We start from the raw sequence: 12245 nt of genomic DNA on the forward strand, positions 1-12245 counted from the left end.
CCGACCCACTTTTATCCCCGTTTAGAAGTTATTTTTGAATTTCTTCAAATCTTTACCTCATCCACAATTTTATTCTTCATCACTTCCCCAAGATCCAGCTGCATTCTGAAAGAAAAATAAATATATATCACCAAGCATGATTATCTCAGTAGGAGTCATCTGGAAAGTGCTGGGATATATTTACTATTTTTAACAGTGACCAGAACAGCCCAACTGAGATACTGTAAGAGAAAACTCCTTTATCATATTTCACTAAATATGATACAAAGTAATTGGCCTAAAATTTACTACGCCAAAACAGTTCTGTGCAACAGGCCTGTGCCAGCTTCTTTTGTGAGCACTGGCTGTGATTTTTGCACGAGTTTTATTCTGTCATGTGTGAACAAAATATCTTACCTGAGGGAATTTGAACATCTGAGAAGCTATCAATCTTTTGTTAATGCAAAGCAGAGTACACACCTATGCGTGAGCACACACACAAACTCAGAGTCTTATAAACAAAATGGACACTGACATGTACTCGCATGCAGATTACTACCTGAGTCGTGTACGTGTACACAGCCTCACACACCACACGAACACACACAGAGCTCTCACCTGCCCAGAAAGTCATCCTGATCTGGGTCTTTATCGAACATTTCAATTTCCAACAGCTGTCCAGGAACTTCGTGGACAATCACCTGTGGAAAATAGGTCACAAAGTAGGCATACAAGATACAGTGAAATATAGTTTTGAGATGAACTGTAATTTCCAACTGCTAACATCTAAATTCTCCATCTTCTGAAGCTCCATTTTATTCATTCAAAAGTAATTTGTTCCAAGCTTGCATTGTTCAGCACTTAGATCCTGCCTGGCAGATAACTTTCAAAAGGTAAGTTCCGACTGTTTGAAAAAGCTTGAAAGTATATGGACGATTCTTCACGCGGTATAGTTATAACACTTTATTACAATTAGCAAATAGAGGAAATGCATTAATCCGAGACCACAGCTGTACACATTTGACAGAACTGGCCCACCAGGCTGCTGGGAATTGCAGGCATTTACTTTTAAAGAGGGTGCTGATTGGGTGAAGCAACAATGAGATTCACCCACCTCATACATTTCACTCCATTTGGGATTCAAGCTCTCACTGACAGTCTTGCTCATGAATGCCTGTGTGCCCACTCGTACAATTGCATATGGATCAGATTTTCCTTTGATGATTCCTTTGACATATGTATCTTTTGACTCCAGACTTGCTGCTTCAATGAGGTGAATCCGTACTATTCCCTAAAAATAAAAACATAAATTCAAATCTCCCTTTCCAAATGGCTGTATTATTGTATGTGACATGTGAACTGAATATAGGTTAGCTACCCAGGGCACCAATCGCCCTTGCACATGGTGTCAATGATATTAAACAATACAGCACAAAAACAAGGTAACAGCACAATAAATTCCCAATTTCTAGACTTGTTATCACCAGGCTGGGATTTACTTCCTGGCCAAGTTATTTACACTTCAGTTTTCTGATATTCAGACATTGGAACCTCTACTTCTACTCAGTCTTATAATAATAATATAATAATAAACATTTATTTTATATAGCGCTTTTCCAAGTGCTCAAAGACGCTTTACAAAACAGTCATGACATAAAAACAGACGAACTGTCCTGACGGAGAAGCGGCGAACAAATAGCGCCAGCGTCCCCTCACGTCAGGGTCCGGCAGTAGACTTTATTACAAACTTTTGGCAGAAATACTTTTTTGATTTAATCCCCCTTTTGATTCTGTACGGTGCTCGGAACTGAGAGAGACTTGAAATTTGATTTGAAGATTTGAATTGCAATTTGCTTTCAAATTTGACTTGAAATTTGCTTTGAAAAATGAATTGAAGTCTTCCACTTCTAAAGTCAGTAAAGAAGTAGAATAGGGGAGGTAGCATCTAATCATGATGATAAGCCTGATCATCCAGTCTGCACAGTAAGAGGGGAAAGTAGACTTTCACTGAACCAACTTTTATCCGATTGAAATGAACACAACAAAAATGAGTAGGTAGTACCAGGTGATCTGCTTCACAATACAATACAATATATCTTTATTGTCATTGTACAGGGGTACAACGAAATTGGGAATGCGCCTCCCATACGATGCAATAAATTAATTAGCTGGTCAGTATTAATCTAAACAATCCAATGAAACAAATTAAAACATATTGTTTTATAAATGCAAAAGGTTCAAGCTATTTCAATGCACTGTCATTACACAGACTAATATTATTATCAAGTGCCTTTACACACTGCTGATTTCAACAATGGCTGAATAGGTGGTTTAATAGCCAGACATACCCCTAAAAATCCACCACCTGACCCTGGAATAATTTCACGACCAAAATTGACTTTGCTGGTACAATTTTGCAAAAACATATTGTGATACATACCCGAGGCAAAGGAGAACGGAGTTCAGCCACATGGAGTTCTGAAACAAGAGGGCAGGTAATCCGGTTTGGCAAAACCAGGAAAGAGGCAATGGTGTCCATAAGCATGGTATCAGACTTTGAACTGTTCCAAGTGAGAGAAAGAGGCAGGGCGTGTGTAAAGGGAAGAGAGTGGGAGATAGGGAGAAAAACAAAACAGTCATCAGGGGCTTCAACTGCACAAAATGCAACCCTAAAGGAGCACTGTTAATTTTAATACAAACTGATCTACAAAAAAAGTCGAATTCCTCAAAGGTGAATTTAAACCGAGGCGAGGACCAAGAATATTAATTATGGTTCCACAAGTATTTCAGCTGCTCCCTGGTAGTTTTCAGACATGTTGCTTTCTGCACGGTGGCACAGCCGGTAGAGCTGCTGCCTCACAGCGCCAGAGACCTAGGTTTGATCCTGACCTCAGGTCTTGTCTATGTGAAGTTTGCACATTCTCCCTGTGACCACATAGGTCCCCCCCCAGGTGCTCCGGTTCCCCCTCACATCCCAGGGACGTGCGGGTTGGTAGGTTAGTTGGCCCTCTGTAAATTACCCTCAATATGTAGGCGAGTGATAGGAACATCACAGGGAATTGATGGGAATGTAGGGAAAGTACGTTACATAGAAATAAATGGGGAATGGTGCTAATGGGATTGCTTGAAGAACATAGATTCAATGGATTAAATGAGCTCCTTCAATGATATAAGGTGAGAAATATTACTTGCAAGATTCCCCAGATGGGCCTCATATTCACCTTTTTCAAAACAAATGTTAAATTTCTCATGAAATCATCTGACTCCAAAACTTGCATACTTGTGAAATTGTATTATTAATTATATCTTTCAATATTTACTTTCTGTTCAATCTAAGAGTGAGAATTTTCCAGAATTCAAGAATGTAACTTCATAATGTTCTTGGGAGAATCTTACAAATATTATATCTTTATTTTTGATTGGGATCCTATGAACAATCATTACCTCAGCCCTGGAATATCCAGGAAGTTGGTGAGTCCTGTCCAGTTAATCTCTAGCACCTGAAAAAGCACAAAGTTTCAAAATATCAGTTGTAATTTAGTACATTGGAGATCAGTGTCAATTCACAACTAAAACATTTTACATTCAGTGTCAGACTTGCAACTCTGAGACTAACATGCCATTCCAATTTATCTAGGCTCAAGAGCCTGATGGTTGCAAAAATCATCTTTATAGTTTACTCAACCCCTGAAAAGCAATACTATAACACTGAAGATTAGGCAATGTGAACTAAACTCCCATCTTTGGTCTGATCCCTGTAGCTTTGAAGGCAGCCTTTCCTGACTTGTGTTTTATCCTTTGATTAAATAATTAATAACATATCTCAGCTTGCCGACTGGTCATATTAGGTCTGGTTATTTTGGGGTCAATTTTCTCATCTGTACAAATGGCACTGATTCATACTGGGTGGGGAATTCCATCACTTGGCTGTCACACTTTAAATGAGAAACGAGGCAGTGAGTGCTTGTTGGCTATTCAATCTTGGGAAATGACACAGCTTGGCCTAATCCTGTTTTACTCGCTACAGTCAAATTAACAAGTAACATGGAGCTAGCACGTTAAATATGACTCAACATTCCCTGTAGAGCCCAAGATAATTTGTCGGGCTGTATTAATCCAAAATCAAGATCTCACTGATCCGTCAGCCTTTGGCTGTAACACTGGCTGATTTCTCCTTCCACAACAACATGCTTACTGGGCGCCGGATGAAGAACAGGGTCACTGCCCCCACCAATGGCATGTCTCCAATTAAGGGCTCAAGGATCACGCGAAGCATTCCATGGAGCTGCAAGAGAGGATAAGAAAATCAGCAACCCAGGGAGCAGACAATAAATCAATAGCACTGAGCCACCACAGGAGAAATCCGTCACACATGATGCAAGATTATGGCCAAGATTACTGGAAAAGCCTGCAGTTTGCTCCCCAAGATTGCCTCTTATGGAATGGCTGAGTCAACCAGGTGATTAACATAGTATCAGCTGCTGCAGTAGGACAAGGCTTTAATACTAATGGTGAATCGTTGATTCTCATACCAATACCACATTTCAATACTTATGTGGGGATTTACTGCCATATACATTCAACTGTACCAGAGTCTCTGTTCCCCTCCTCATTCCCATTCTGGTACCTCAGTCCCACGGCTTTTTATATTTCTGGTAGTTTGTTTCGTTGCCATCATTCCGACTCTAATGCTTGTGTAAATTTGCCTTCTTAAAAACAACCATTTCTCTCCAGCGGTTGAGACCATACTGTCTCATTCACTGGCTGTTGCAAAACCAGATGATGCATGTTATCTATGAGGGGACTGGCTCCAAACTGGCTGCTAGCGCAAATTATTTGCTGATGCAATTATGTAGCTGCAGATGCGAATTGGTTGCGCATGGCAAACTGCGTACTTTGCTTTTACCACAATTTTGATGGTTGCCGTCGGTATAATCAGCAGGTGTTTTTAAATCACGAGGCACAAATATATCTGCATCTGATATCCATGTGCATTGTTTATCATGGCTCCAGACAGATAAATAAATGAGCGTCCGTGTTTGGCCATTAGAAACATAGAAAAATAGGTGGAGTAGGCCATTCAGCCCTTCGAGCCAGCACCACCATTCAATATGATCATGGCTGATCATCTAAAATCAGTACCCCGTTCCTGCTTTTTTCCCCCATATCTCTTGATTATTTTAGCCCCAAGAGCTAAATCTAACTCCCTCTTGAAACCATTCATCTACTGCTATGCATGGCAATCTACGTGAAATGTTCCTTGAGCTGAAAAGAATTGCTTTAATTTATTTTTGGAAAATGCCCATAGTGACTCAGTGCAATACTCATTTTTATCTCCTACTAATTTGCCACATTTTTATTTTTAAGTAGAGCTTCCTAAGTCTTTTACTTCTTTTAGCTGGAAAAGCAATCTATCCAGATGCTAATAGCTCAACCTACCTAGGAAAGACTGATATTTAAGAAAGGTATAATCCAGAAGTTTAAAGTTACTTCAACTGATAGCCATATAGAAGTAAACAGTTAAAGATCAAGGGCCCCTTTTGTCCAGAGCAGCTCATAACTTCCTCGGCCAGCCCTCAATCTGTCATATTGTTTCAGCAATATTATCAAACTTCAATGCTAATATTATTCACTGGTGAAATCATAATTGACTTCTATAGCTTATCTTGCGTTATTTGTTCTTTATCTGAAGAGGTGTCATTGCAGAGTCTTAAGACCTAGTGCTTCCCTTCTAGTGGAACCCATTACCATCAAATTTGATCCAACACCATGCCCATATACTTTCCATCAAATGAGTCAAGATGGGGATTTTGGCTCATTCTTCCACCCCCTAGGCTGGGCAGAGAGACTAGATAGTGTTATTATTGCTGCGCCAGTTGCCATCAGTGAGCACAACAGAGTCCAAGGTATGAACCTAGCACCTTCTGAATCATACACAATGATGCATGTGTCCACTGTGTAATCAAGGGTGGCACTTTGAACAGATTGTGTTTCTCCTTTAATTGTCTCTTGCACCAAAGGAACTCTAAAATAGGGGACACCGAGTTACAAGGGTCACTGAGCTCTGCTATTTCCCATCAAGTAACATACCTGGATACCATTCACTCCAGCTTTGCAGAAATACTTCTTTACTTCAACATTGATTTCACAGTCACCAATGTAACTACAGAGGAAAGACAACAGAGGAGACCCCATTTTAGATATACTCAGAGTGTACAGTGTACTGGTAGTCTGGTGGATTTTTTCAGGATTATTTCAAAACTAAGCACTAACCCAGGATTGTGAAGTGAAGATCACTTGATTAGGAATTTGCCTATACTATTCACTTTTAAATACAGTGGCTGATAACCCAAAGTTAAACCCATTAGCAGATTTTCTTTGGACAATTGAAGGAAATTTTAGAAAAGTCAAACCCACAAAAGCTCTATTACAGAGCTGCATTAAAAAAGACCAAAGCTGTCACCAATTGTCCGGTCATGTCGTGATGGTATCAGGGGATAGGCTGAGAAAAGGTCAAAAACTAAATTTCATGAGTCGACATTTCCTCAAGTTCAGTCCATTTAAAAAACACTCCAAACTTGGTTGAATAAAAATTTATTAAGTGACTTTTCCATGTTACTTTTGTGGTAGGTCACATAAAATGACAAAATACATACAATCAAATTGGGGGAAAATTCTGCAAAAGGGGAAAAAACTTGCATTTCAATAGCAACTTTTATATATTTGGGACGCACCAAAGCCTTCTTAAATCTGTAGCTCAGGATGGATTTTCAAAACCAATCTTTTGCCCTCGGGTGTAGTTCTAACATTTTGAAAATATTTTGCTGTGATGTACAATAATTCTTTTTCTGTGCACTCTTCATATTTCAAGTGACAAGTAGGTCCAGTGGTAGAAACACAGAGGACTTGAGAGGACAGTGGTTGAGAGGACAGGACTTGCTGTGCAGATAGGACATGGCAGACTGCTGCATGATAGGATGAGCAAGGCATAATGAAGAAGCATCATCTGCAGACCCATCTTTCTTTAAAAGAAATACCTGACATTTCCAACTGGGTATCTCAGATTATCCAACTATTTGACCAGTTCTCCATTACAATAAAAATTGAAAAGCACTGGAAATACTCAGCTGGTTAGGCAGCATCTCAGAATATAGGCAGAATTAATACAGTTACAGGTCATTGTCTCATGCCAATGATGCTCCATTAGAACGGACAGTGCAATGGCTACAATCTTTGCACCATTCTGCTGTTTTGCTTTCATCATTGTTGTATCTATCCATGTAGACAAGAAATTTTATTGCGCCCTGGTATATACAACAAACTAACCTGAATGCAAATCTAGAAAAGAGAAAACACCCATGTTTAACTTGTAGAGAAGGGTGAAGAGACCAGTGGGATTGACTGAGATAAGGTGAAGGCCAAGGTTGTCCAGGTGACAAATGCCTCTGGAGCCGTGCAGTCAGTCGATGAATGAGATCAGGGAGAATAAAATATAAAAGGTGCAGGAGCTGTGGAAGGCAGAACCTAACAGCAGCTGCAAATCTGCAACAAGAGAAATACCCAGCAGACCAGGCAGCATCCGTGGAGAGAGAATAGCTGGGTTAATGTTACAGCTGGGTGACGTTACATTAGAACATTGGCCGTGACCGTGTGGATTTTCTCCGGGTGCTCCGGTTTCCTCCCACACTCCAAACACGTACATGTTTGTAGGTTAATTGGCTTCTGTAAATTGCCCCTAGTGTGTAGGATAGTGGGGTGATCATTTGTCAGCACAGAGTCGATGGGCTGAAGAGCCTGTTTCCACGCTGTATCTCTAAAGTCTAAATCAATCAAAAATGGCTATAAAGTTCAATAAAGCTACAGGTTAGTAAGAAAATGCTCAGGAGAAGGAAGGCTTTGCGAGCTCTCATAGTGGATGCAATTTAGCCTTGCGCACGCTTTAAACGTAGTTCCTTTGCAAGGTTTTGCGCCAGCCGCCACTGTGCCCACACAGCTCTTGTGTCAGCCTCAGTAAAGCTCTTGATGGAGGTTAAAATACTTAAGTGTATAACTGATGCCATTGTTTTGGACTGGAGCTTTGTTCCCATCTCAACAACCACCACAAACCCCATTTTAAAAAAGGACCGATGGAATTTTGTCAAGTAAAACAGGCTTGAAGTTTTTGTTGTTGCAGTATTTTATACTGTATTATTTTGGTGCAGTCTACTGGTACAAGGTAATTAAACTCAACCTAATGAACCCTGTAGTATAAGAAAATAACTGCAGATGCTGGTACAAATTGATTTATTCACAAAATGCTGGAGTAACTCAGCAGGTCAGGCAGCATCTCGGGAGAGGAGGAATGGGTGACGTTTCGGGTCGAGACCCTTCTTCAGACAGTCTGAAGAAGGGTCTCGACCCGAAACGTCACCCATTCCTCCTCTCCCGAGATGCTGCCTGACCTGCTGAGTTACTCCAGCATTTTGTGAATAAACTAATGAACCCTGTGGTTGGCAAGCAAAAGGTGAAGTTAGTGATGGGAATTAGTGTGGATACAAGTGAAGCAAGATGCATCTTTGGGGACTGATGTTGCTGACCAATGTGTTACTAACCATACCTGCATGTAATAGCGCACCGATCTATTAATGACCAAGCCTAGCTGCATCTACAGGGAGCAGACCAGTAGGTTTCCTTTATGAGGAAGAATTTATTTAGCCGGAGGATGGTGAATCTGTGGAATTCATTGCCACAGACGGCTATGGAGGTCAAGTCAATGGGTATTTTAAAAACAAAGATTGATAGGTTCTTGGTTAGTAAGGATGTCAATGGTTACAGGGAGAAGGTAGGAGGAATGGGGTTGAGAGGGGAAAATAGATCTGTCATGATCCAATAGTAGAACAGACGATAGACTGAATGGATTAATTCTGCTCCCATATCTTATGATTTGCCATCTTCATCATGGACATCTGCAGCCAATTTGCAAACACCAAGGCTCAGGTGGTGAGAAGCACCACCACTATCAACATCTCCACTGCTGGCTTTTTCCAATTTAGTACTGCTGTCAGTTTATTAGCTGACCTTTATGTGCATGAAACAAGTAAACAATCTACTTTTCAGCAGACAATTTCATCCTTTCCCAGGAAGAAGCTAAATGTTACCATTCTGGTTGCATGAAAAAATGATGCTAGTAATGCGACTGCTCAAATCAACAGAACCAGTTCTTCCTCAGTTCCACACTGCGAGTCACGTGACACCATTGCCCCAAGCTACTGCTTGCACAAGAGGGTTGCAGGGCTGTGAGCTACTCTCTTTTTGGAGAGATCTATTGCAACTTTCTCTCCAAATCCTCATATGCTGTTAAATGCAAGGGTTAGAATGAAAGGAGAGGATTTCTCTGCAAGCTTAGTGCTAACCGAGGGATCACATATATAGTGACAGACATGCAACAAGCCCAACCCAGCCTAGTTTTAACAAGTAATCATGAAAATTTGTGTTTACGATTTAATGATCAAACATGCAACAATGCAAGCGGGCCAATTTTTCAGATGTTTGTTTTCTGCATATGGTTTATGAGAACATGGAAAGAGTTGTAATTTTGCATTCAGGGTTTGCCCAAGTAATTATTGGGGAGCAGGTTGAAAAGCAATAACGTGCAGCACACATAGTTGGGACATGCCTGATATGACAACTGAGTAATCTGTGCATGCCAGGTTTGTTAAAAGTACCCTTTTCTGAACAACTGTCCCTAGGATCTGCACATACAGTAGAATATCACGCCCATCATGGGACACTGCCATTGTCGGGAGGTGCTCTGAAGTGACGATTTACCAGCCAGAGACATAGGGTGCTTCACCATTCTGTCAGCATTAATGTGGTTTGGTTCCTCCATGTTGAATATGCAATCTATGCTTTTGGTGTGCTATTTATTTCCTCGGGCGCAATTTGGAAACTTCAGTAAATTTACGTATTACTTTTGGCCTTGAGTGAATATTTTTTCCATGCACTTAATTGGAACATGGAACACTCAAATTATTGAAAATGCTCAGTCGGTCAGGTGACAGCCATGGACAGAAACACAGGTTTAGTGTTTCAGACTGATGAACCTTTATCAGAACTGGTCAGAAAGGTCATTCACTTGAGACATCGACTTCATTTCACTCTCCACAGATGTTGCTGACCAGCTGAATACCCCTTGCATTTTCCATTAAAAAATTAGAATAAGGATCTGCGGTGTACAATAAAATAAACCATGTCACCAAATGTAGAAACAGGGAACTGCAGATGCTGGTTTACCAAGGAAAGACAAAATGCTTGAGTAACTCAGCAGGTTAGGCAGCATCTCTAGAGAACATAGATAAGTGATGTTTCAGATCAAGACCCTTCTTCAGAATGAATCAGGGCAAAAGATCTCGACCCAAAACATCACCTATCCATGTTCTCTACAGATGCTGCCTGACCCACTGAGTTAGTCCAGCATTGTTCATCTATCCATAACATCACAAAATCTGTGTTGCACATGGCCATGTGTGTGATGTGATTAAACCCATCAGATGCATGGGTGTCCAGCTACTAGTCTGACATGGCTGCAGCAATTCATGCCAGTAACATTACCAAACATTCCCATGATGGTTCATATTATAGATTGCTTTGATCTTGGGATTAAGAGAACAGATCTGCTTTCACTGTGTAAAGTAGCAGTTGTTTCCTGTAAAACAATGTCATCAGGGTACTTGTGGCTAAAGAGGGGAACAGAATCTTATTTGGGTCATATCTGCCACCAGCACTGAAGAACAATAATGACTGCAACAATTATTCCTACCAGTGCCTAGAGATTATTTGTGGGGACAAACAATGAACACAAAGAGGCGATTATTCTGATTAAAATTCTCTGCCTCTTCCATTCTTCAAGTGTTTCCTGCATCTTAATTATAATTTTATCCAACATATTGTACCCAGGTGCTTCTGCATTGCTTGGCGAGTGAGGCAAGAGAGATATTAATGGGGAAGACAACTAACTTCCCATTCCCAATGAGTTCCTTGTTTAAGAGCAACCCAAAAACTTTAATTTTCCATTTTCTGTGAAGATAGTTGCAGAGATCAACAACTTCAAAATTTCAGTACTCTGCCTATTAATATTCCAATAGGCCACCTGGTGACCAGATATTGTCAAAGAGCACAAGGCACAAAGTATAGATTACATGGAGGAAGTAGAATTTCAGGTTATGCAAGGAAAAGACCAAAAAAAACTGGACTGAAATCAATGCAAGTACAGTCTAAGACAGCCAATTATCATCTGCCGCTTTAAAAAATCTGGGCAACCCAAACTAATTTGCCAATGAACTAATGACATTGAGACAGTAAAGTAACCAGACTTAATGCAGATTACCCATCCAAAGCACAAATTCACATCACAGATTCATTGATTCCTGCATATGGAGTTAGATATGCAATAAATAATTCTGTATAATGAGTCTCAGTGAAATGACTGCCCGCAGCATAGCCAAGGGGTAATTGTGATGGCAAATTGGAGCAGGAGCACAGAAAATGAGTTGGGTCCTCACTTAATGAACCCGTAACGAAGGACGTCAAGGCTATGAGAGAAAAAAAAAAAATAGGGGAAGGCGGACAGGTAACCTCCCATGACTGTCCTGTGTCCTACCCCAGTAACAATGACAGATGCCTGGGATAAGTTTAAAAAAAATTAAGTTATGTCGTATGGCCTAATTATTACAGAAAACAACCATTAAAGGGCCAGGTGAGAGCACTGTATTCATATGTCAAGCAGGAACTGTCAAATAAATCCCAAAAATTGATTGCCAGCTTGCATTCGTACATGCAAAGCTATTTTGCCTTGGAGTGAAGCAAGAAAGTGGAATTGAAGAATCAATTACCTGATATGCAGGTCAAGCAAGACCTGCCTTTTGTCTGTACCTGCATGCACCTGTACTCCATGAATCTTCAGAGGCTGAAAGACATTTCAGAGGTTTGATTTGATCTCCAGTAAGCTGCATATATTTTAACAACAATGTTTTCCTCAATGTATTTGGAACCTATTTCCATCAGTTTTGGTTTGCAGTAAACATGCTTGTTACAGCACAAGCTTCCTTAGTGACTCAGCAAATTTAGCAAGTGAGTAGCTGAAGGCCCAATGGAGTGTGTTGAAAAATGCCACAACCTGATATTAGAGAGGGGCTTGTTGGTATTCATGGCAACTGATATCTACTGACCTCCACTGAAAAATGGATGAACTTGAGTATTGGTAAAGACTCAACTATCATGATGAATTA

The 12245-nt window shown here is 40.4% G+C and overlaps 1 protein-coding gene across 1 annotated transcript in view; it reads right to left on the reverse strand.

Moving 5' to 3' along the window:
* esyt1a (extended synaptotagmin-like protein 1a) overlaps positions 1 to 12245 on the reverse strand; it is a 63487-nt gene that overhangs the window by 24867 nt on the left and 26375 nt on the right. The window contains exons 4-11 of the mRNA XM_078431395.1: positions 11850 to 11923; positions 6070 to 6142; positions 4175 to 4264; positions 3424 to 3479; positions 2420 to 2540; positions 1094 to 1270; positions 598 to 680; positions 57 to 105 (exon numbers count right to left, since the gene is read on the reverse strand). Coding sequence (XP_078287521.1) covers positions 57 to 105; positions 598 to 680; positions 1094 to 1270; positions 2420 to 2540; positions 3424 to 3479; positions 4175 to 4264; positions 6070 to 6142; positions 11850 to 11923 — 723 coding nt within the window. The remainder of the gene's footprint in view (positions 1 to 56; positions 106 to 597; positions 681 to 1093; positions 1271 to 2419; positions 2541 to 3423; positions 3480 to 4174; positions 4265 to 6069; positions 6143 to 11849; positions 11924 to 12245) is intronic.

The sequence above is a fragment of the Rhinoraja longicauda genome, chromosome 42, assembly GCF_053455715.1.
Source record: "Rhinoraja longicauda isolate Sanriku21f chromosome 42, sRhiLon1.1, whole genome shotgun sequence".
Lineage (NCBI taxonomy): Eukaryota > Metazoa > Chordata > Chondrichthyes > Rajiformes > Arhynchobatidae > Rhinoraja > Rhinoraja longicauda.